Here is a 25,505-nt window from a genome sequence, read left to right as displayed (position 1 = left end):
AGATAAAAGTACAGAATGGGCACAATATACCTATTTTTATAAGCTATTAAATCCGACCATTGCAACATCCTGTAAAGCTTTTCCCAACTGCAAATAAAAAGCACAGGTAGTAACCAGAGGGGAGAGGGAGGGAGATTATGGGGGTAAAATGGGGAAGGGTCATCAAGGAACATGTTTGGAGGACACACGGACAAAGGGAGAGGGATGGGTTCAAGGGTGGGAGGTGGGGATGGGGGGCGGTCAGGGGGGAAAATGGAGATAACTGTACTTGAACAACAATTAAAAAAGAAAAAACACAGGTCATGCCAGGAGCAGGGGCTAGGTCAGGTTGAGAGCAGACACTGTGGTTATCAACAATCTGATAGATATGTGAGCCCCTGATATGGCCTGCCATTTCAAGGAGAAATTCTCCTGAAGATCCTGTCCCATTTCAGTCCCTTTGTCCAATCTTCCTGAGAATTCAAGCTTAATTCTAAGAAAAATTTTACTTAATAGATTACTTAATTAATTTACTTGTTAATTTTACTTTAACTACCATAAAACAAAAACCAGAGCTTAAATCAGAAACAGCAAAGTAACAATTTAAACTACTATAGCTTTCTACTAACTCAAACATTTTATACCTTCGCAGTGTTAAAATCAACAAGTTCCACAGAACTTCCCTCTATCTAAGCCCCAAAGAGCTCTGCAGTCAGCTAGCTGGTCTGCCTAGGAAACACATCCAGAATTCATTCAAGCTTGTCTGTGCTAAATTTGCAAAAGGTTATTATTCACTTAAGATTCCACAGATGAAACCTACAGGCATAGCTAAAAAAAAAAAAACCAGGAAGAAAAAAGGTCTCTGTGGGGTCTCTGTGCAGGGCAAGGATCAAGCAGCCGCACCCCACTCTCCCTCCAGCTGATCACACCACCGCCAGCCCACTCCCGTCAAGGCCAGTGGTGCTCCCTTTCTGCCACTGCTTTTTTCTTAACCTCACAAAGTTAAAGTAGAGAGAACACAAGGCTCCGTCAACTGGTACCCAGTCATCCAGTTCCAAATAGAGCCTTTTGAATGTATCACCTCTTCTCCCAGAGCAAAAACCACCCTAGGTAAGAGATGAACACAATGTTGATGGCAAATCTCTTTCTCAGACCTCAGGGGACATAACTGAGTGTTATTTTTACAGGGTAATATCTGACTGATTTTTATCCCCATTTTTTAGCACTTTAAATATTCCAATGGAAAAATGCATGTGATTTAAGCTCAAAAACACATCACTCCTTATTAAGCTGTATTTGTGATTGTATTTTTGATAATTATTCTGCCCTAAGCAAGGAAAGAAAGTTGATACGCACTTGTGATTTAAAAAAAATTAACACGGGGTTAGATGGTATTATGGTTGAAGTACACCATATGGCCAAAAATGATAATAAAAATGTTCTTGAAAATAAAAACTGAGTGATTTTGTTTTGTGCTCTGTAACATCTTAAAGTCAGTGTTCTTCTCACATGCAAATTAGGGATGTTTTTAAATGACTCAGTTTAGTTGTTACCTCAGGATTAGAATAGAACTTAAAAAACTGGAGTATTTATACCTATCTACAAAACAGATTTTTTAAAAAATCTAAAGATGCATGGTCATTCTATGGACATACACAGAGGTCTGAAAACTACCACCCACAGGCGGAATCCAGACTGCCATCTGTTTCAGCCCAGCCCAGGAGCTAAGAATGGCTTCGTTTTTGTAAAGTTGTTTTTTTGTTTTGTTTTTTTTAAAGACACATATGCAACAGAGATCATGACCCACAAGGTCTAAATATATACTATCTGGACCTTTAGAGTGAAGGTTTGCTAACCCCTATAAAAATTTAAAAGGGGAGAAGGATTTATTCGTAGAAATTTAATGTATTCAAATAGGTTATATACCCTTAGTGCTGCACCTATCATAAGCCAAAGTAACCAAAAGCTTGACCTAGAAACTGAAGCAGAAAAATAAAATGTTATCAAGAAAAAAAGTAAAAAAGGGGAATTGAAAATTGAAAGCCCTGGGAACAGTTAAGAACGCAGCATCCTGTAGGTCAGGGTCTCTGCACCTTGGCACCACTGACGTTTGCAGGTGAGTACTTGTCGTCGTTGGGGGCTAGATGTACATTACAAGATGTGTAGCTGCATCCCTGGCCTCTACCCACTAGATGCCAGTAGCGCCCTCCACCCAAGTTACGCCAACATGAATGTCTCCAAACACTGCCAAATGTCTCCGGATGGGCAAAATTACACCCTCCACCCTCCTGTTCCCCTGCCCCATTAAGGTTCACTGCTGTAGGTTATTGTCCTTTTGTTCCCACTTTCAGTATTAGCAAAAGACACTATTCCCCAAGTAGGTTTCCTCTGTGCCAGTAAGAAAAAGAAAGAAAACCACAGTAACAATCGTAGCAAACCAGAGATCCTGTGTAACAGCATTAGACAGTGAACGTGAGAGCTCCAAGTTTAAAAGCTGGGCATAAGAACGAGACCAGACTTACCTAAAACGCTGTGCCTGCTGAGCTAATGGTCCTGGATACCTTCTGTTTGGAGACTGGTACAGCTGGGAGAGGATGGCCTGATTGGTTTTTTGGCTTGGATTATTAGCAAACTTTACAGTGATTGGCTCTGTGGCACCAGGAGGTTTCTGGCCATTTAGGCCTTTGATAGCTTCTTCTGCCTCAATCCGCTTGTCAAATCGAATAAACCCTACACCCCTTGATATGCCTACGGGTAGATTTGGGTAAGGATTTGGGAAAGAGAGAGTGGAAAGAGAAAGGAGGAAAAGAAGAAAGGATAAATTAATTGTTCCTTCTCAAGAATGTGTTTTCACTCACATGTAACATCTGCCACAAAACCTGAGGAGGAGGAAAGTTTTACCTCAATTTAGCGAAATTAAGTCTAGAATCACAATTTTGTATTGTTTTGATGCATGGAGTTACTTATACAAATAGAATATACATTATCACATGCCTACCAATAAGCTAAGAAGAAGAGAAAGCACACTGGTATGTCCATGTTTTCTCTCCCCTGCCTTCCCTCCCGCCAGCACTCTAGTTGTCAACAGTGCGCTCTAGGTGCATTTTTTAAATTATGGTGTTGGACAAGCAGCTCAGAAATGACGGACCCAGTAGCTCCCTTTCTTGTAACAAGGGGAGCAGAACCAGGCATTTGCTTAAAAAGCTACGAGAAAAATACATGCACAGTGGTAGAAAGATTTACTTCAGCTAAATTTTTAAAGAAAATTCATCTTAATAAAGTCATATAGAACACTGGTCCTTCAAGGAAAATGTCTGAAGATTTTCTGGTTCCCTGAAGCTTCTCCACTGCTTTAAACCAGTTATACTTTATTAGAGAAATAATATTATATGGAGGAAAAAAGGTAAAAGAGGATCTAGATTTTAAAAGTAAAATGGAAGTGAAACTTCAACGCTTTCTGGCAGCACTTCTGACTATGGGATGCCCTTCCCAGCCTCATGCTGTTTCCACTTTGAGAGACAAGAATGGGAACGCAGAGGGATGACCAAATACCTGCCCAGCGTCTGAGAAATGGTAAAGGGAAACCCAACTCATTCCATTTAATTAAACTTCAATAGGCCAGTGAGGCTGACCACAGCCAGCCATCAGGAGATAAACAGCACAGGGAAACACTTTTTGGCAAGCCAATAGATACCAGCAGTACCAGCTTGGGACTAGTGGCTAGAAAAATCTGGATGATTCAAAGTACGTCATTGCAGAAAAGAATGAAAAGTTTTTGAGAAAGACAGGTGAGAAAACACACTAGACCACCACGATTTATAGAAACTTGAAAAAGGGAAAATGGCCCACTTATTTTACAATGAATATTGTGTAAATTCAAGTGCTTAGGACTTTATTCTAAGGTAGGTTAAGAAAATATTTCCACACATGTTCATCCCAGACAGCCCCTATCATCTACTTTATCTTTCTTATTTAAGCTATATACTTTGCACTCTCTTACCACCTGATGTCTGAATAGCAAAATTACAGGATTTTTCATTTCAGGTGGAGGGAATAATTTTGCCTTGAAAGCCATTAAGTATAAAGATGAAATGATGACATGACAGAAAATATATTCTTTTAGTTGTCTATAAGCTCCTGTTAAGAATCAGTAATCCTGGGGAACTTCATTATTCCATGAGGAAAGTATCAGGTAAGTCCTCAAGTCTGAGCATGCATCAGATACCCTGAAGGGACTGCAAGGCAGGCCCACCTGGCACCTGAGTACTCAGGAGGGACTTGCCGTTCAGACAAGAACTTTCTGTAACACAGGTGACACCTACTCTCAATTCACTGAGTCTTCCCTGAAAAGCATGAATGATACGAACAAAATAAAAGGACATTTTTGTTGATTTAAACAAATCTATGTGGATTTTTAGGCCCATATTTCTATTTTATGCGATTAGCAGCCTGTGTGACTGTGAGAGAATATATGAGGAAGATGATGGAGTGCAGCTAAGAAGACAAGACCATATCTGTACATACCCCACGGGACTAAATTTTCTCCCCACAGCAAAACCTGTAGGCCATTCTCCCAAGCATGTATATATGACGGCAGATATCACTCTACACGGAACCCTTTAGTATGGTGCTTAGCCACCTATGAGTCTAACTAACAGCACAGAGGAGCATAACATGGTTGCTTCTGATCAAATTCAGGTCAATTAACTGATCTTCACTTGAAGAATTAAAAACTTGGCCTGATTTCATTCTGTAGCTAATCCATCCCTTTGAAAACATGGTATGATGTGCTACTACATAATGCCTCTCTAGTGGTGTTATCATTATAAAAAACCGAGACAAAGAGAAGAAAAATGGGAGAGAAAAAGGACAGGAAGAATGAACGTGGGGAGAGAAAGAAAACCCCAGGAAAGAGGAAAACTTGCCTGTTTCCTTTCTAAAAACCCACAAAATCTTAGCAACTACCTGAGTGTATGGCACTACAGGTGACTGTCCCCCAGCCTTGCCATATCTCCCTATTTCCAATATGTTTTTAAAATAGTATGTATTGCATTTATAGAAAAATCCAAAATCAAACCTATATTGCTAGCTTTTCTTCAAAGGCTTTACAGAAAAGCTTCCTTACATACAAAAGTTTTAGCAAACATACTCGTCTTCTCATTTCAGTGACATTAAAAGTTAACACTGGGCATGAAATAAATGCTTAACATTCAAAACTTCAAACTCACGCATGCTTATACCACATGGCACAGACCTGGACAACAGCCTTAACGGCAACCAGCAGGGTAGCTGGAGTGTGATCCTCCCTTGGAGGACTGGCTGCATGTTGCCGCATTAAACCACGCTTTTTATACAAATAAGAGTGTTTATTAGTACTTTATAAGGAGGATGGGGGCTGTATTCACGTGACAGCTTGGAAATGAAGATTATAACATCTGTAAATTTATTACAAGCCATGAAACAGGCTTCGAACCTACACCTTCCGGGTGGAAATGATTCAAGCTCCCTCACTACACTCCACAATCTATTTTTATCCATGCATATTTATGAACAATGCCAGCAGAAAATTGCATTTTTCTGGCCCACATATACCTTTGATGTGTTCTAGAGGCAAGACCGCTACATGGGAAGGCGGAGTATTTCACAACCGGCCAGTCAGGAAGTGTGAAAGGTGATCAGGAGCATCTGCCTACTTACCAGTGACCTGGTCAACAAGAATGCGAGAAGTAATAATGCGCCCATATTGTGAAAAAAGCTGTTCCAACTCCTTCTGAGTCATTGTTTTCGGGAGCCCGCTGACGTACAAATTTGCATCTCTGATAGAGGCTGAACTTGGGCGAGCATAGGAAACCTGGAAAAGGAAAATAAAATTAAACATCTACGTAAACTCAATGATCTCTCTTTTGAACCTCAAAGACTGCCTCAAGTTAGTCGTAGTTTTTCCATAAGAAGTCCGCGACAGACACTAAAGTTAAAGCAAACTCCACATTAACTGCTTTACTCGTTGCTGGAGAAATTCTCAACAAATGGAAAATGCCATCCCTTTGAGTGGAGAGAAGGAAATATTTATCCCTAGGTTTGTAAGTTTCCAAACAGTCCAAGGATGCAGGCAACATGGTGCCACTGGTGGGAACAGACTGTTCTCAATGGGGCCAACCCCCTTAGCCGGGGGCTTGGAACCAATCCGATGGTTAACTAGAAAAACTCTAAATTCATCTGTTATTTCTGTGACCTGTTTTTGAGACTCTCCCATCTCTGGGGGTGGTGGTGCCATATTTCTAAACAATTTACCCTATTATTATTACAACTTACCCTATTATTATTAATTATTATTATTATTTTCTTTTGAGTATTCTAAAATAGCTGTCACCCCTGAATTCCCATAGATTTAAGTAAGTGAATGAGCTGTATCCCCTATCTTCCTGTCTACTGTCTTCTTTAAATTAAAGTCTTTTTAAAATTAAATTAGGATGCCATTGGTTCCTAGGGTCACACAGGTTTCAGGTGCACACTCCCATGACACATGATCTGTGGACTGCACTGTGTGCCCACCACCCAAAGTCAGACTGCCTTCCGTCACATCATGTATGTGACCCACTTTACCCTTTACCCTTTCCTTCTCCACCCCCGGAGCTCCTGGGTAACCACCACACTGCTCTCTGTGTCTGTGAGACAGAGAGTTTTATAGCCCCTGTATCAGCAAAATCACATGGTTCTTTGCCTTTTTCTCACTGATTTATTTCCCTTAGCATGCAGTGGAATACTACTCAGCCATAAAAAGATAAAACAAGTCTTTTTAATCTTGATTACAAAAGATCTGAAATCTCTTTATTGACTTTACTTACTACCATTTTATGTACCCTTTCAAAAAGGCTCATATCTTGGAGATACAGTATTCAAAAGTCTACAAGGATAAAGACAAAAATGAGTCTAAGCACATTTGTTTATAATTAATATTCTTTATACAAGCTCCACGCAGGAAGGAACTACAGCAGTCTCTCTCATCACTATATCCTCCCCTCGGGCTCTTGGCACATGACAGAAGCTAAAATATTTGGTGAGTAAAGCCAACCCAATACCCCACTGACCCTGCGGGTCCACAACATCTTACTGGACCACAGCATTGAAGGGACAGTTCAGCAGCTCATCTCGATCTCACCCAGCCCAAACTGGAATCCACTGCTCTTTGCCTGTAACCTACCCTTGCCAATTCTCAGATAGCCCTGAGTCTCATGTGCTATTCCTGACCTCATTCTCTACAGTTCACCTGTAAACTCTTTTGAATACCTGCAAAGATAAAAATTTCACACAATATATCCCCTCTTCCAGATCACTCATAAAAAAGGCAAATGGGTCTCATCCTAGACTGACTTACTGGGGTACCATTTTATGATAGCTTCTGCCTGTTCATTTCACCTATTAGTACCCACTTTTAATCTATTTCATTGCTTACTTTTTTAAAGTTTCAATTTAAACAGCTTTTTATATGAAAAATAAAGTATTTTCTCCATGGTTTAAATCATAACCTGCAGCTCTTTGTGTAAAGACCTTTCTTTGCTTCGCCTCTCCCTCAGACAAAAAAAAACAAGTTAGGTTGTATACTACTTTATAAAGGTCTTACCATCTTTTGCCCCTTCCGGAACAGTGTTAACATTAAATACACATCATTTATGCAATAAGTTTGCCTATTAACAAGTGAAAATACGCCTGTTGCACCAAAGGCTACACTTGGAAGTCACATTAGTGTTATCCTGTCCTACAGACAAAAGGAACTGGTTTTGCTTTTTAAAAAAATTTATTTAATTATTGTTCAAATTGGGAATCGTACTAAAGAGAAGATAGATAAGTACTCATATGTGACTCTTTCTTCTCTGTGCCTACACCCTTGAGAACAATGAACTTAAGGAAAAATGAACTTGGGGAACAACTGTAAGTGAAAAGTAAGAAACGAAGGGAAATTCTAAGTGATCAATATAACAACTGAAATGGAATCTAGTTTTGCGACAGCTATAGACTAATAAAAACATAAAGCCAATGAATCATTTATGCATTCAGTGAATGTGAACACATGAGGAGCCAATTTCTTTTCAAAAAAAAAACAACAATTCTCAGTTGTTTGGGCAGGCTGAGATCCTGCTGCTGGGACTCCCTCGGCATCTAATGGACTCCAGGGCTTTCCTTCAGGGGCAGGGAGCTCTCAGCTCCAGACCCTGTGAATGAAGTGTTCCCTTTATCAAGATTCACTTCCCATGGGCCACAGAGTAAGCAACTATACGTTCTCAAAGTTAGAAGGTTTATTTCCAATGACTAATAAAGCAGGTAACAGAAGCAGGCAACAGAGCCATGAGCTCGAACACGGCATGAAACAGCATCACCGTAGTTAGAGGTGACAGCTCTTTAACCAATGAGCCTGGCCTAGTTTCAATCCGTTAAGGTCTGTGAACTAGGGCAAATTCTTTAAGTCTATTACCTCACAATTGTACCATCTTTACATGGTTATTAGGAATAATAAAAAAAATATCTAGTGCACATAAAATGCTGAGCACAGAGCCTAAAAATCTAGGTGACTATATTACAAATATTATTTATCTCTACATGCATCTGAAAATGCAGGTGAGGACCCAGACTGTTAAACTTGAGAGTAACCTGAGTCCATTACTGTGCTCCAGAATAATGTACTCATGCGGTGACATTTACTGCTTTGTGCAATTCAAAGGGGTGTGGGCGGAGTGTTTTAAAAGATATCCTAAAATATATTTAGGAAAACAGGTTTATATTTAGTGCTTATATAAAGCTTTGAAAACACTCTTGGGTCAGTTATGTTATCTGCTTTTATTTTTCCTTCAATGTGCAGTCATCAGTTCATACAGCTTCTTTAATTCCCAACCTGTATTGATTACATTTTCTAATTTTTCTGTACACTTGGTGCATGTAGGGCCTTGATCCTGAAGAGACTGCCTCTCCCGGGAATAGCTAATTCCTAGAGACTGTAAGTGACTCACCTGCCAGCCCACCTCTGACACACACACCAGCCAGTCCAGAACCCACACTGCCATCTACCTTACCTAACTCCCACACACCAAACCCACACTTTCCCTGCCCTAAACCACTCCAGGGCTAGGTATTAGACAACTGGGGAACACCCCTGTAGCCCAGAGCCCTCCAAAACTATTCAAACCAGCTCATGGTAAAATTACTCACCATACTCCTCCCTGTGCCTCGTCCTTTTCTTCCCACAAGAACCCCAAAACAAAGGGTCTGGGCCAGGCCCTGCCCTCTCCCCACCCGCTTCTGACCATCCCTGGTACTTCGCCACGTGGCCTTGCATGGCGTGCTGTGGCTCCTGCTTCTAGAGGTTCATGAGTATAAACTTCTTCCTTCTGAACAATCATTTGCATGTCTGCAGGTCTTACCATACCTGATTAAGACAAACCCTAGGTACAGCCATACTACGAGGGCCCCAAGAACCAGTAACAAGTCTTCTCAAAACAGTGTTTCTCAGTCACTTTGTCAACGAACTGGTTCCAATCACCACAGTTGTAGGTGAACTCATGGAGGTAACAAATATTTCCATTTGCCTTATACTCAGATGCTTTTAAGGCTTCATTTGAAAAGTATTTTCACATACAACGTTTTGTTGGTGCCTCACAACAGCACTGTGAGGTAGGAGGTTACATGTTAGCTTTCTATTGCTAGGCACTCTGTGCCTAAGTAATATACACAGAGTGTTGAGCTCTTCATTCAAATTCTGATCTTCTGACTCCACGTTCTCTCTAGTCCAGTTTTTCTGCCATGGCACCGGCCTACAGTAACAGCCAGCTTATCAGTGTGCTTGTTCTGAGAGCTTAGAAAAATTAAAATGCCTCTGTTTTTTTCTTAAACACACACAGAATGAAGCTGGCACAGGAGAAAACAAGATGGCACTAGAAACTATAGGTTAGCCAAAAATTATTTTATTTCATTTTTTAAAGTCACTTTTCCCAAGAAAAGGATGAATGACCACTAATTGTGATTAACCTGAGAAACTGCACATCATTATTAGAATTTTGAAATTACTTTTATTACTTTCTAACTTTTAGAATGTAATTAAATGAGTAATGCATCACCTCACTCCACCCCTCCCCACTTCCTCCAAAACTTGTAAAGGCAACTGTCCCTCTCCTAGACCAATATCCTGTGTCTCATCCCTGCAACTTTATTGATCTTCGATCAAGGCAGCTCCCTTTCCCCTGTTCTATCAAGGACATCTCTGTCACCAGCATCCTCCCTTCCAGGAAAAGATTTCTTTTTCTTCTTCTTCCACTTTAGATAATTATGAACAGAAAAAAGTACTTAGACCAAAGTAGCAAGAAGACTTGCAATAGGATAAGAACGTGCACCTTTGGAGATTCAGGTAAGTTTCCAGACCAAATCTTGCATCTGGCATTTATAAGCAATCTTCAGCGTTCTGATTTTTTTCTGTGGACTTGGAGCACATACTGATGCCTTGCTTTAGTACTCATGTAGAGAACTACTTTTGGACTATTAAGCCTCCAAATATTAAGTCTATATCTGTGTGGTTCTTCAAGACGAAAATCCCTTGGAGAAGACCCAAGAGATGCCTGTTTTACATGAATTCTGTATTAGGAATACTTTAGCACAGCGAAACTCCAGCATATGTCCCAGTGGGGTCAAAATAGCTACTCCTTCACCAAGTGCAAGCTGTTCGCCAACCAACAACATCCTCTATATTAACGCACGGGTTTGGATTTTAAATTTCCACTGCCATTTACACAGGTGAATATTCAATGCCTGAGAAGCAAGGTTATGAAATGTCAAAACCACTAAGTGAAGGATCTAATTTAAGAGGCAGCTAGAGGGTCTGCAATTTAAATATTTAAAGATGATGCAGGGACTACAACGCCAAACACCAATGATAGCAATTTAAAGCTCAGGTTTATGCCAGAATTTCTCACAACCTTACAAGTGAGATAATAAACAAAGACAAGCATCCCTGAGATAACTTGGGTGGAAAGGAAGGCAGGCAGTTACAAGTACCAGGCAAATGAATGCTCTAGAGTCCAGCCAATGGCTTCTCAATTTGTTCTTCACAAATAAGATCAGACTGGACAAAACAGAGATAAAAACAGATATATCAAAGTAATTAGGCATAAAAAATGCAATAGTTTGAAATAGTATATTTCCCAGAATTAAAAACTAATTTCTTCACCAGCAACTGATATTACTTATACATTAAACATTCCAGGACCAGTAACACATATGAAGAATGAGCTATCGAAACACAATCAAAATATACAGAATTTAAAAGGGAAATATTTTTATGGGTAATAATTGGTACTTTATTAAATGTATATAGTAAAATTTATAATCCCTGTACATCAGTCAATACAAGCCCCCTTAAATGCTTTTGTCCAAAAACCAATTGCTCTCATTTCTTTGATTCATCAATGAAAGATCAGTGACTGGATATTAATGCCAAGAGATTAAGGCATTAATATTATAGTGATGACTATAAACGAACAAAGCAATTCCTTCTTTATTAAACTAAGGGTCTTTGAAAAACTCCCACTGGTGAGATCACCATTGAACAACTTCTAACTGAACTTCTAACGCTTGTCAATTACCGACCTAGGACTACAAACATTCTAAAAATTAGATACTTGCCACTTCATATTTTGTTGAAAAGCTCCACTCAATCTCTCCCGTTGAAAGGAGCGGACAAGGTCACAGTTATGCCTATTTAAACTGAGAGTTAATTGCTGTTCATGTCAAAAAATGGAGTGTTGATGGGGCTGCCCGAGAAATGGCACTATCAGTAAATGAAAGTGAGCTCTGACTCTGGTAGGCAGTAACAAGAGTCTTGTGACCACATTAAGGCTTTACGGACAGGTGACTACCCTGGGTCCTCCAAGACAGTGTAGAATAAAATACACGGAAGGTGGTGATCGCTAACCTCAAATCAGGCCACAGACTCCAGAATCACCCAAAAGAAACAGGTGTACTTGCGTCTTCTAAATGCAAAACCCTGGCAGGAACAGGATTCAAACACACATCAAGGCATAGACATATCCCAGTCTCGGATTAGGATTTTTTTTTTTAATTTTGTTGATTTTAAAAACAGAGAAGAAAGGAGGGAGCAAGTCAGGGACAGGGAGGAATAGAGGGACAAAGGACGGGGTGGGGAGAGGGAGAAAGAGGAACACTGATTGGCTGTTACCACTTATTTATGCATTCAATGGTGTTGTACGTGCCCTGACCCACAACCCAGGCATATGGGGACAGTGATCTAGCCAACTGAGCTGTCTGGCCAGGGCCCAAGGTTAGGATTTGCATAAAGACAGGCAGGTTTCACAAAGGGTTGCAAATGACTACACCTGATAGAACAGAGCATACGTAAATAAATTCATCAGAAATTAAAGACTAGCCTTCAAAGAGATGTTAAAAGGAATAATCACACCTAAGAGGAAGGCTTAGAGAAGGTATTATACATCAGGGTAGTTACCTTTAATATGCATTTCAAGACACAGAATTTAGAAAAAGTACATCAATGGAATATACATATGGAACCTCCAATGTTACTGAGACTGGATCTGTTGACTTGTTAAAGTCTACATAAAGACTGTGTTAATTCAAGCGAGTGATTCAGAGATACCAAGGAATACAGCTGATCGTGTTATGCTCTGCTTAAATTCCCTTAGGGAATGTAAGATTAATTTCAAATGTCTTAGTCCTTTATGCTCAGGACACTGACTACATTTTCTGTATAAACACACACAACCTTCAATTTTTCGCAAAGCTTTCTGCTTTCCCACTTTACCAGTTGCATCAAAAGACATCAAACAAAAACTCGGATGGAGGATTCAGGGACCTTAACTCTTTGTTCAGGGGGCTTCCTTTATACCAGGACTACATTACAGCAAGCAGTCTGAAATCATGCAAGTTTCTAGCAAAATGACAGTTATTGGGAGTATGATCAGACGCTTACAAGGAACTACCAAAAGAGATATTCAAGAAGGTAACAACCTTGGTTTTGCTTGGGTTTGCTAAGTATCTTCTTATACACACATAACAAAATCTGAAATAAATCAAAATGAATTATTCCATTAGGACAGTTACTATATTCCTTCTACTAGTAATGCCTGAGAATTATTTACATGTTTCAAAAAATCTAATACTGGTGAGGGGAGGGGAGGGAAGCGGAAGAGAGAAATATCTAAGAATCCTGAGACTAGTACTTTATACCAATTAAATTAAAACGTACCTAGAATAGTACTCTCTTCGGTATTAAAAACATGCCTGCTTTTCAAAAAATAAAATTGGGTACCATCTAACAAAGTGAAAAGGCAAGTGCCTGTTTTACACAACAGAGACTACCCAGCTTGGTATCACGTTCAAGCTTTAGTGCAACATACGAAAGAACCATCAAGGCAGCTGACTCTTATGCCAGGTCAAAGATGGAGCTTAGAATAAATAATGCCCTTAAGTGATCATGGGTGGCATTGTTAAAAGCAATACTGAACCTACAGAATAGCCACGGGAAAACAAAAGTATTCTGGTTGAAAGATTTGTACTAAGCAACTAATCATAAACTCGAGACTTGGAAAATTAGATTTCCTTTTTTAAACATCCTAAACTCAGCTTCAGAAAAACGACACTAAGGAGAATTTATTAAATGCTACTGAAAACAGTTTCATCCATGTGTGTCAATTAAATGAGAGCCCAAACAGACTACCTTGACAGACATCTTCATTTCTCATTGAAGCGTGGTAGCACGGCAGACCACGTCTGCCTTTTTCCTGTTGCTTCTGCTTGGCTGCAGGACACATTTGGTTAAAAAAAAGGGTTCTCATGCTTGGTAGAAGCAAACAGGGAGTCTACACTAGAGATTTCTTGAAATGCAACTCAGAGAAGCCATAAATGCCTTCTAAATTGCTAAAGACCCCTGCATTAAAGAATTTAACCAAAAATAAAATGCAGCATGTCTGAAGGAGGAATGGGTGGTGGTTAAATCAACCCACTACTACAGTGGTGGTGGGTTAGTCCTTCCAAGGTCTGAGCAGGAATCTGTCTACCAACCCGTTCCACATTCCACTTCCAAACCCCAAACCATCACTTAGCCCATTAAAATGTTAGAAGGTGATTGCCCTGAAGTGCCACACACAAAAAACAGATGGGCGTTTCGGCCACAACCAGCAGAGTCCCCTCCCACCGGCTCTACCTCAGGAAGCATCAGCAGTGGCTTAAGAAAGCAGAGTCCCTTGCTTTTAACATTAAAAATGAGAAGTGATCCTGTATTTACTTGGGCAAGTAATCTTTAAAAATTTTAAGCAACATGAAATCATTATGACTGGTGAAGCTCTGGCTACAACAGAGTACACTGTGGAGTAGTGGCCAGAAACTAATGCTCGTGCGACCGCCTCCAAAGCTAATTAGGGAAAACCTGGTGCGCGGAGGCAGGCAGAGCTCAGTCCGAGCCGTGGCTCTGCTGCTTACTGTTTATGTAACTCAGGAATAATTTCCTTAGGCTCTTTGAAACCTTCATTCCTTTATTCGTAATTTGATGTTTCACAGTCCTTACCTCACAAGGACCTTTTAAGGATTAGACTAATAAAACTATTAAACAGAGCTGGAGAACCATACTAATACTTTAATCATAATATAAGGGTTTTACTATATAAAATCATAACAACATAGATAATGATAGCCCCTAATATTTATTAAGTGCTTCCCCTGTGCCAGACACGATTCTGGCTACGTTACATATACTAGTTCAACTGATCCTCATGACAAGCATATGAACTGGGTACTATTACCAGAACCCTAATTTACAGAAGAAAAAAAAAATCAAACATTACTATTATTTCTTAAATCAACTATTGTTTCTCACAACACAGAGAGAACCCAACACAAGGAAGATTCACCCTTTTAACAGGAAACAGTTCAAAGATGAAATAAATAAGGCTTTTTCTAAATCCATGGCAGTTCTTATCAAAATTTCTTGTTATATTAATTATTACATTACAATTTCTAATTACAATATTACAAAGCACGACAGTATTTCATATGACAATGGAGGATGTGAGTGCATGAAAGCCTGAGGCCTGGCGGAAGCAGGAGGAAAAGCTGACTTACTGCCGTGTAGAGAGAGGGTCCACAGCCAGTGTCTCTAAGTGGGCTGATGCAAAAGGCTGGCTTAATTGCATCTCTCCACTCAAACAACTGCATCTGAAACCCTCCCACATTCTCTCTCTCAGAGAGACCCACTAGAGCCTAAGTGAGATGCAGGATGAGGAACAGGGGAAACTTTTCTGCGGAGATGGTAGCAGAAACAACAATGTCTATTATTATTTCTTGGAACTTCGTGGAATAGTGCCTAATTTAAGATCTAGGGCACATGTATGTTTCTGAGTGTGGAATGGGCTACAGTCACCATGCCCTCAGTGCCTAATGACAGTCTGATTGCACAGTGTAGTAGGTACTACTGCAAATTCTTCATTTTGGACACTTTCATTAAATACACTATAAGGACACAAGAGAGACTGAAAGAAGGGAAATCTCAGCACTCGGATGCATCTGGGCTGCTTCTACACTGCCAGAGCAGAAGACCACCTCAGTGCTTCCTCCCATGGTGAGAGAATTGCAGTTCACTTACAAAGCTTTTAGATTACTGGGCTTTAAGCTCCTAAAGGGTATAACACTAACTTTTCCATGTATGTCTTACACACATACCCCAAGCAGGCCCTCCAATACCTGCTGAATGAAGACATTCCATGGCATCCCGCAAGGCCCTGCCTGAAGTACCTCTCAGGTATGATGATTAGAAAGTGTGAGACTTGTCCGAACAACCTGGCTTTTTATGCTTCGTGGGAAACAATACAAGTTAAATTGGCTTGGGGGGGTGAGAACAGATGTACTCATCCAATTCTTTGTTCTTTCAGGATTCTGAAACTTGAGCAGGTGCAATCTCCAATGAAAGTCACCCTGTCAAGATACCTGCCACAACACTACCCTGGAAAATAAACTTAAAATATAACTTACGTAGTATTTGAGCATCTAGCATATTAAGGCACTGTCAACAGATTAAAATGCTGAGTTAGGAAATTAAACTTAAAGAAGGACTGCAGGCTAACCTGGTGTAAGTGGACCAGCGCTGTTTAAGAATAAAGCAACTAGCACTGGGTGCTAATGTAAGGAAAGGAAAAAGGTTGTTAACAAACCCATTTCAGGGATTCCGCGTCCTAGGGCTTCCACCTACTGCTTCATCTAAGGCTTGACAGTGAGTGAGGAAAGTATGTGAGAGAGAAAGATGAGAGACAAAGACAGGCAGATGGACATTATGTAGAACACCTTACATAAAGGGAGAACAACAGCTAAATCTTCACTTACTGTAGAAAATTAAGAAGGCTTTACACATCCTTCCTTTGACTTTATCTTCAATTAATAGTAATGCCTACCAAAAAGTGACAAAGTTGCACTTTTAATTTTACTTTTTAAATAGTGATTTTTTCGATCTTTGAGCACCTAGAGCAGAATTCTACTATTGCTTACAGCAACGTAAGAAACTTCCTCATTCAGAATTTCTGAATAAAAGCATAAATATTCTTGGGAGGTACGCTGAAGACAAAGGTGCCTGTCCTCAGCAGCCTGCGAACAGGAGAAACGGTCACGTGCAGTGAAAAATAAATGCTTTTATGGCCAAATAAAACTTGGTGAACAATGACAATGGTATAGGCATAATGAACAAAGGCAGGAGATAAGATTTAAATTTTGCACGTTCAAGGATGAAGAGCCCAGCTGAGCCACGGTAAACATTTCTGTAGGACAGTGACTGCACTGGAGCAGTGAGCGAGCTGGGGTAGATCGCTGAGCCCTTAAATGCCAGCTGAAGCTTTCCTGAGCAGGGGCGCAACAGTCTGCAAAAACGTGTATGTCTTACAGCTGTACAATACGGAGATGGTTCTCCCCTCAGAAGCTGGGTGAGGGGAATAGTCACAATCAGTGTGGCAATAAAAAGCTGATTTAAATACCAACTACAAATTTCCTCTTGCTGTATGACTAGAAGAAAAACTGCTTTGCTACAATATTCGTTCAGATAGCTGTTTTCTTTGACCTACTTACATATACAGTGAAGGAACAGAATGACCCTATCTCCATGTGGACCCCAAGAACTCCACAGAAAAATTTCATTTTGATGCCATTTGTAAACACCTTAAGTGAGTCTCAGAGGTTGTCAGGGATCTTTCCAGAACAAGAGATGTGTGTCCACAAACAAATGAATCGTTCTGCTTAAAATTCATTCCTATAGTTCTTAGAAATTAAGTCTTCAATTAAAAAGGATAAATGTGAAGTATGAGGCTAAGTTTAATCAAGTTTTCCCACCAATCATTTTTTGTAGAAGGTTACTACTTGATAAAGCAAGTACACTTTATAGTTTTCAGATGGAAGTTTCTTCCAAAAAGCACACAACACCTAAAGGCCTGTGTGTGCCTTTGGATGAGACATTCCTTCATGTGTTAATACCTTCCTTCTCCCTCTGCCTGACTAACCCCTTTGGGAAAACCCTCACCTCTGGGAGCACTGCAGAGGCCTCCCGACAGCCAGTGACATACCCACTCCCACTACACTCTTCCCTCACCCAGCACACACCCCAACAATGGTCACATAGTAAGTGCTGTCTCTCCAACCACACAATGACATCGAGGACCAGACTACACCTCGTCATGGGTTAGTAACGCTCCAACATTTCGCAAAGCTGCCTGATACAAACTAGATAATCAGGATTCTTGGTAAATTGTTTATCACAGATCTTCCCTATCCCAGATGGCATAACCATGACTGCACAGACCTAAAAAAGCAATTTGCAATTAAACATTTTTTAACATTACCTTTTATATCTTTGCCCTTGTAGGGGGGAGAAGAGATGAAAAAAGTATATGTATGATGGTCATTAATAACGACTAGAGCACACGGCCTCCTCAACAAATTTAAAAGACTGACCACTGGTTTTGTTATGATTCCATATAATATAATAAGGCCCTAATGGGAGGGGGGTCTTGGAGATGATAATCCGTTTTAATAAACCTTTAAAAGGTACATTAAAATATTATTCAAACTTCCAAAGGAAAATTTCTAACAGTCCTTTCCTTTTAAAGAGGATATTTTATTTCTGTAATCCCCCTTTAAACACCTGTGATAAAACAGTCTGCAAACCATGTGTATGCAGACATACCTCATGGTTTACTGTGCTTCACAGATGTGGTGTTTTATACAAACTGAAGGCAAGACCCACCACTAGCAAAGAGTACTACAAATATTTGTACGGTGGTGTGCAAACCCACAGTATCTCTGAGGCATATGCCTGCATTACCAGTAAATGACCACAGCCAAGACTCAGTATTTTGACACAACTGTCATGACACAACTCTCAGATATCTGGCATGTGCGTATCTGTGTATGTGTACACACACACACATGAGCATAAAAATGTAGGAAACCAACTCACTTTCTTTCCAGGGTAGCGTATCTTTGGTAAGCAGACCAGCACGAAGCATATACCATTAAAAAAAGAAATGTCCTGGCTGGTGTGTCTCAGCAGACTGAGCACCAGCCTGAGGACCCAGAGGTCACTGGCACAATCCCCAGTCAGAGCTCATGCCTGGGTGGGCTAAGTCTCCAGCTCGGGGCATGTGCAAGGCAGCTGATCAATGTTTCTCTCCCTCTCTTCACTCCTACTTTCCCCTCTAAAAATAAATAAATAAAATATTTTAAGAGGTAGTAACTGGGAATATTTTGGATTTTCAATGGCATGTCTCATCTCTCAAATAGGCCTACATAAAATTAGTATGTGAGATATATACACACACACATATCTCATTATACACACACACATATATATGTATAATGATAAAGAGAAAAATGATAATAATAAAAGTGTTATTACAAGCTCTCCCTAGAGCCAAAGAAATTTTACCTATACATATTTTCTGGACCTGACCTAAGTTATAAAATGATGAAATATTTATTCAATAGATAATGTAAAAGGAATAACCCCTGAACTATTACTAAATGTTTTATAACCTCAAACCTGCCAAGATATTTTTCTCTCAACGTGATTAGACACTAGAGAATGATCACAGGGAAAGCTTTTTTAAACAGACTGATTTGCAGGACTAATACAGACTCCTCAAAGACGATGCCTCGTTCTCCAAATATCTATGAGACACCTGAGCTGTACAGTCCCCCAAACAGCTTTCGCAGAAAGTAATTACTATGCTCCTAAAGCCTTCTGTATGACAGTTGTGGAAATTTTACAAAAAAGAAGCATTTAAGGAAAACACTGACAACCTTAACTGGACACAATGAAGAGGCTGTGTCATTCACCTGCTGCCATTCACAGAACTCCTCCAGAAATTTAGAGAGGGGCAGTAAGGAGGGGACAGCCACCTTTACCTTTGTTGAAAACCAAGTGCCCCCCTGCCTCAGATGTGTGGAAGCACCTCACTTTATCTTCAGAATCCAGCTCCGAGGTATTTAATTACACTGTTGGGAACACCAAATGGTCTGGCACCAAGCCCTTTCCCTGGGTCCTGCTGATTGATAGCATCAATAACATTCACTGGCTGTAATTAAACCGCCAAATAGTATCCCCTTTGCCACTTGGTAAATCAATGTTCTTTAATACTCAGAGAACAAAATACAAAGGTGAGAGGGTGTTTTTAGCCCTCACCTTCACAGTTCATTTGACTTTGTGCGCTAGAGTAGTTTGCAGACGATGCATATTTCACAATTCCCTCAAGACACTGGTTAACGAAGAAGAACGAAAGAAAATCCTCCAAGGTGGGGACAATTACTTACTAACCCATTTTTGCAAATCTGAGCAGAACAGAGACATTATAAGCCATTTGGCAATAATATATGTGGCTTTCACATAACTTTGGGATAAAACTCAGTTTATAAGTCAAAAGGCTTATAAATTAAAGTAGCATGTAATAATTTTTTCTTTAAATATTAATAATACGCTCTGTGGAGGTACTGTGATGATAACAGAGCAGATTTCCATTTATTCCCCTGACTAGAAAATTCACATATCCAGATACTGGGGAGGGCTGGAAGATAACTATGGTTAGGAGCCTATAAATGAGTAAAAATTTAATTGCATGGCAAAAGCAACTTCCATAATCTAAGGATTCACAACCTTCCCAGATCATATAATTCAACTCCCCATCTCCAGACTACAACATACCCATTTTAAATAAATGGGCCCCAGAAGGACTACACTGCAAATTCCCCATTCTCAGAATCAAATATTAAATGATGTTTATGTACTTGTAATGGTAAAAGTATTTGACATTCAAATGCTCTGAAAATGAGCAAATTATCTGTGTGTGTGTGTGAAGGAATGAATGTATTTTTTAAGTAAATCCAGTATTATATTAAAAGTACATCTGTTAATCATAAACACTTCAGATAGTTTATGATAGAACCCAAGAACAAAGATCTTTCTTACATATAGATTTGTTTTGAAACAAGAAGCACAGACCTATCCAAGAGCAAATCGTTAAGGTCCACTTGTTTACTGTTCTCAGATCAGGCCACTTACGTGTTAAGAACCACCTTTGGTAACTATTAAATTTCCTCAGTTTCACACTGCAGATAATCAGATATAGTAATTCTTATTTTTTAAGATTTCATTTATGTATTTTTAGAAAGAAGGGAAGGGANAGAACCCAAGAACAAAGATCTTTCTTACATATAGATTTGTTTTGAAACAAGAAGCACAGACCTATCCAAGAGCAAATCGTTAAGGTCCACTTGTTTACTGTTCTCAGATCAGGCCACTTACGTGTTAAGAACCACCTTTGGTAACTATTAAATTTCCTCAGTTTCACACTGCAGATAATCAGATATAGTAATTCTTATTTTTTAAGATTTCATTTATGTATTTTTAGAAAGAAGGAAAGAGAGGGAGAATGAGAGGGAAAGACCAATCGGTTGCCTCTTGTGCACACCCCAACTGAGGACCAGGCCCACAACCCAGGCAAGTGTCCTGACCAGGAATCAACCAGCAGGCGACCTTTCACTTTGGGACCAATGACCAACCAACTGAGCCACGCCAGTCAAGGCCAGATTCACTAATTCCTGACTAGGGTCCAGAAACCGGCATTTTATCAAGCACCCCTACCCTGTGATGCTGATGAACATTCACCCTTTGGCAGTCCCTTGTGTGGAAGGATTTAAAACAGGTAATCCTCAGATTCTGGCATGAATTTGGGTTCCCTGGGGAGCTCATAAAAATGACACGTGTCAAACTCTCTACCTTACCTTCCACCAGTATTGATTTCCTGGTTTCTTCTGAACAAGACAATTTCCCATTGTCTTGAAAGTGTATGTAACTATAAATCACCCACAAAGACAAAAACGTAAAAGTAAAACAAAGCTCACAAAATCAATCCAAAAATATTCTGGGTAGATATCTGACTGGCTGGGTCTGACTGGACTGGATTAGGGAGCCCACCGGCTCGGCCAATCTCCGCAAAAGGCTGCTGTGCTTGACTGATTCTGAGGTCAGAGCTTTCTAGGCATCTGAAGTAGAGGGCCGCCTGGGCAAGGCAAGCAGGAACCAGTGAATTTCTAAACAGTCATTTAAAATTTTTTGTGGAAAGTAAAGTGTTTTCTGAACTGTTTCCAGGGCAGGCAGGTGCTCTGCTTTTCCTTGCCCTTCCTGCTGCTCGCCTGAAGGTCACTTTTAAGATTCATTAGCAGCCCCAGAACCTAAAGCAGGAAGGATTAAACTTCTCATTCCTATGGGAGAAGGTGACCTTATACTAATGACCACAAAACAGATCACATTAGCATGATTTATTGATTTTTCTTTCAAAATCCACTTCTCTGTAACTCCAGGCCACTACTGTAATTTTTAAAATAGCCGACAAAATTAAACCAAAGAATTACCTACCGTGACTACTTTCTTCAGAATAAATGTAGCTTTTTAATTCCTCCCCAACCAGGTTTCTAAAGTACAACTTAATAGAGAAGAGAAAGATTGAGAAACCACTGAATGTTCTTGATCTTCTCCTTCCAAAACTAAGAGGTCAGCAAAAGTATTTCCACCTCCAGATGTCAAGCAAAACTTTGCAGAATAACTGTGCAGCTTGGTACCATCTCTGCCACTTTGTACATGAAAAAAGTAGACCAAGAGAATAATAGCAAAACGCAAACCCAAGACTTGTGACTCCAAGTCCTGCTGCAGTTTTCAAAGTTCTTCACAGAAGGAAGCCTGGGGCAGGGGTGGGGGCAGGGGCAGGGGCAGGGGCAGGGGAGCACAGACCAGTAGCAGATTTCCTGTGTTGTTCATAAAATACAGAGTACCCCCACTTCTCTTGCATGCCCATAAATAGCAAGTCAAGAAAGAAACTTCCCAAAGTAAAAATGCCATAGGTAATTTTGCTACAGCACTTGTGTCTGAGAACTGATGCCAAAGGTGATGACAGGGAAATCTGGCAGAGGTGAGAGTAAGAGAAAATGGACCACACATGCTTTTCTCAAGAGTCCACACAAGTTTAGAAAAACACACACTTGCTGTATTTTCTGAACTAGCATCTATTACCCAAAAGAATCTACAAGAAAAAAAATCTTAAAAAATGAGTAGTCTTCTATAAAAGAGATTCAGAAAGTTACTATAACTTTTACTGTTCAATTACCACCAGTAAAATACTTAAATCGATGTTAACTCACTGATGTGCTTAAATAGGACCTCCAGATACTTTTCTCTCCTCACACTGGAGGTCTGGCAGTCTGAAGTGCTCAGCCTGGAAGACAGCAGAGCTTTCCCGACCTCTGGGCACAGCCTCACACCCTCGCACCTAATGGAGATCTGACTCGGGAAGTCTCAGGACACTGAAAGCCCCCAAAGTCAGGTCCCGAAGAGAACATACAGTTTGCTCACAGTTGTATCTACAACCGGGTTCTAAGCAAAACATTTGAATGTAGATAATGCGAAATGAAAACTAAAAACAATAAAAGCTACAGGCATCAGCCAACCTTATATTTCTGGTCCCAGTAGTAAGTACTGTTAGCTCTATCATTTTTGACAAGTCCCTTAGCCTGAGCTTCATGTCACTGATCAAAAGGAGTATTTGCCTACCTACAAGAGATGATTGTTTTTGAATCCAGACAAGTAAAAGGATAAAAGCCCTATGAAAACACTACAAGCAGCAGACACAGCAAGGAATTAAGGGCTCATTCTTCAGAAGTTAGCACACCTATCTTAACCTCTCAAGAGAGGGTGGAAGGACCGAAGCCACCAAACTGAACTAGTCCCGAGTCATGAATGAACAACAGGTAAGAGCTGTAGGAAAATCAGGCGGACAAGTGCTAACAGTATCTTCCAGAAATGCCTCTGCTGATGCACTTTTATAAAACAGGCAGCAAAGATGGAGGTATGCCTGGGGAATAAAATGATCTATAAACTCCCTCCAAAAATAAAAATAAAAAGATGGGTTTAGCCAATGGCTGAGACGATCTCCCACCACCACCCTCCATGGCTTACAAGCAGGGATGGATGGGCCGGAAACAAGCGAGGTCACAGCCCCCAGGAACCCTCCTCCACGCGGGCTTGGCCTGTGCCAACAACTGTGACAAATTATCTACAGCCTTGCTGCCCTCTAGGAATTTTCAAATGTCTAATTTCCACCGTGGTAGGAACAGGAGTAACACAACAGGCCAGAAGTTGAAGCAACCAAATTCTGGACCCTGTGTGGCCACCCACCCACACTCTCAACCATATCAGATGAGTAACCATCTCCGGGACTTTTGTGTTAAAAAAGAAATCAAAGCTAACAATGGAGCAGTCTATAAAACACATTTCAAATAAGGACTGTGTAAACTGGACTCAAAAACAGATCTAAGAGACCTGGCTGGCATAGCTCACTGGATTGAGTGCGGGCCTGCAAACCAGAGGATAGTGGTTCGATTCCCAGTCAGGGCACATTTGCAGGCCAGTTCCCAGAAGGGGACGCATGAGAGGCAACCATACATTGATATTTCAGGGGACGTGTGAAAGGCAACCATACATTGCTATTTCTCTCCCTTTCTCCTTCCCTTCCCCTCTAAAAGATAAATAAACAAAAAATTTTAAAAAACAGATAAGAATTTGCTCAGACTGGTGTGGCTCACTAGACTGGGTGCTGTCCCACGAACCAAGTGTTCACTGACTCAACTGCAGGTTGGGGCATATGCCTGGGTTGTGGGCTAGCTCCCTGGTTGGCGGTGCACAAAAGGATCTGTTTCTCTCGCACACCAACATTTCTCTCCCTCCTTCTCCTTCCTTTCCCCTCTCTCTAAAAAGAAGGAAAAAAAATAGATAAAAACATTGAAGGGTTTCTGATAATCAGATGTAGGAATATAATGTTAAACCTTGGCATGTGGCTTTAGAAAGCTCCAGACCATGGGTTAAAAATGAGGTTAGAAAAACATGCAGTCGGTCTGTATTTTTAAAAAGGTAAAGAAATAGCCTATTCGAAGTTTCCACTTTCGCCTCCACTCCTGATATGTACTTCGTATACATTTTTGTCCTTCCATAAACAGAGCTCTGACCACCTAAATAACAACTTATCCTGACATCTCAAAAGTTGTCAGTTAATTTGAGACCTATTCTTCAGACTATTACTTCCAAATTTTCCAAATCTGGTCAAGGTAAAAGGGTAAGAAATGACCTATATGCAAGGTTTGAAATAAAGGGCACTTTATAGGAGATACTTTATAAATGTGTGAAGCCCACACTTCTTCAAAAAGTATCTATACTTTGTACCTTTACAAAAATAACATCAATTTTATAAGCCAAAGGAACGGTAGGGTGGCCTGAGATGCTCAAAGAGAAAGGGAGCTCAAATACGAAGCAGATCGTTCTCTCCTTCCCAATAAATGCTGAAGTCCAGTTCTTCACCACTGCTCTGCTCGGAACTCTGGTGGTCTCCTCCCCGATGGTACAAAACCACGGCTCCTTGCTGTGGCCCTCCTACCTTTTATGATCCCTCATTGCTCTTGGGCTCATTGCCACATCACTCCCCAATCCTTGCGCTCTGTTCTAGCCAACTCTATGTGGTTTCCTTAAGAGTGGCTTTAAAACTTCCCTAGAAAACCATGAATTCGTGGCATCACTGCTACTATAATATCCACTTATCTCGAACCCCCCAGAATGGGGCTGTAGATCTTTTAGCCGAGCATCCGCCATGGGACAAGCTCAGAGCCTGGCTTCACCTGCCTTCCACTTCCATACCCTCTCCTTCTCAGCATCTATAGAATAGTTACCAATGGTTAGAATTAAATTTTATAAAAGAAGAATTTATACTGACAAATAATAAAAACCAACCCATCCCCAGTGATCCTGTACCAAAAAGAAGGCTGAGCGATAAAGGGGTTTCCCAGCACACGATTTTACCGTGGCGGCTGCATTTCAGCAGTGGTGGAAGGAAACAGTTAAAACTATTACATCCTCAGGACAGGATGCTGCATTTCATCACTAACTC

The 25,505-nt window shown here is 40.4% G+C and overlaps 1 protein-coding gene across 2 annotated transcripts in view; it reads right to left on the bottom strand.

Moving 5' to 3' along the window:
- The window catches only part of ELAVL2 (ELAV like RNA binding protein 2), a 68,355-nt gene that overhangs the window by 5,538 nt on the left and 37,312 nt on the right, over positions 1-25,505 (bottom strand). For both annotated transcript variants that reach the window (XM_037038387.1, XM_037038377.1), the window contains exons 4-5: positions 5,677-5,830; positions 2,502-2,727 (exon numbers count right to left, since the gene is read on the bottom strand). In XM_037038387.1, coding sequence (XP_036894282.1) covers positions 2,502-2,727; positions 5,677-5,830 — 380 coding nt within the window. The remainder of the gene's footprint in view (positions 1-2,501; positions 2,728-5,676; positions 5,831-25,505) is intronic.

Source organism: Sturnira hondurensis, unplaced genomic scaffold, assembly GCF_014824575.4.
Source record: "Sturnira hondurensis isolate 20B ecotype Veracruz unplaced genomic scaffold, ASM1482457v3 Scaffold0001989, whole genome shotgun sequence".
In the NCBI taxonomy this organism is placed as follows: domain Eukaryota; kingdom Metazoa; phylum Chordata; class Mammalia; order Chiroptera; family Phyllostomidae; genus Sturnira; species Sturnira hondurensis.
The sequence above is the reverse complement of the archived record's forward strand: the minus strand, read 5'-3'. Positions and strand labels throughout refer to the sequence as shown.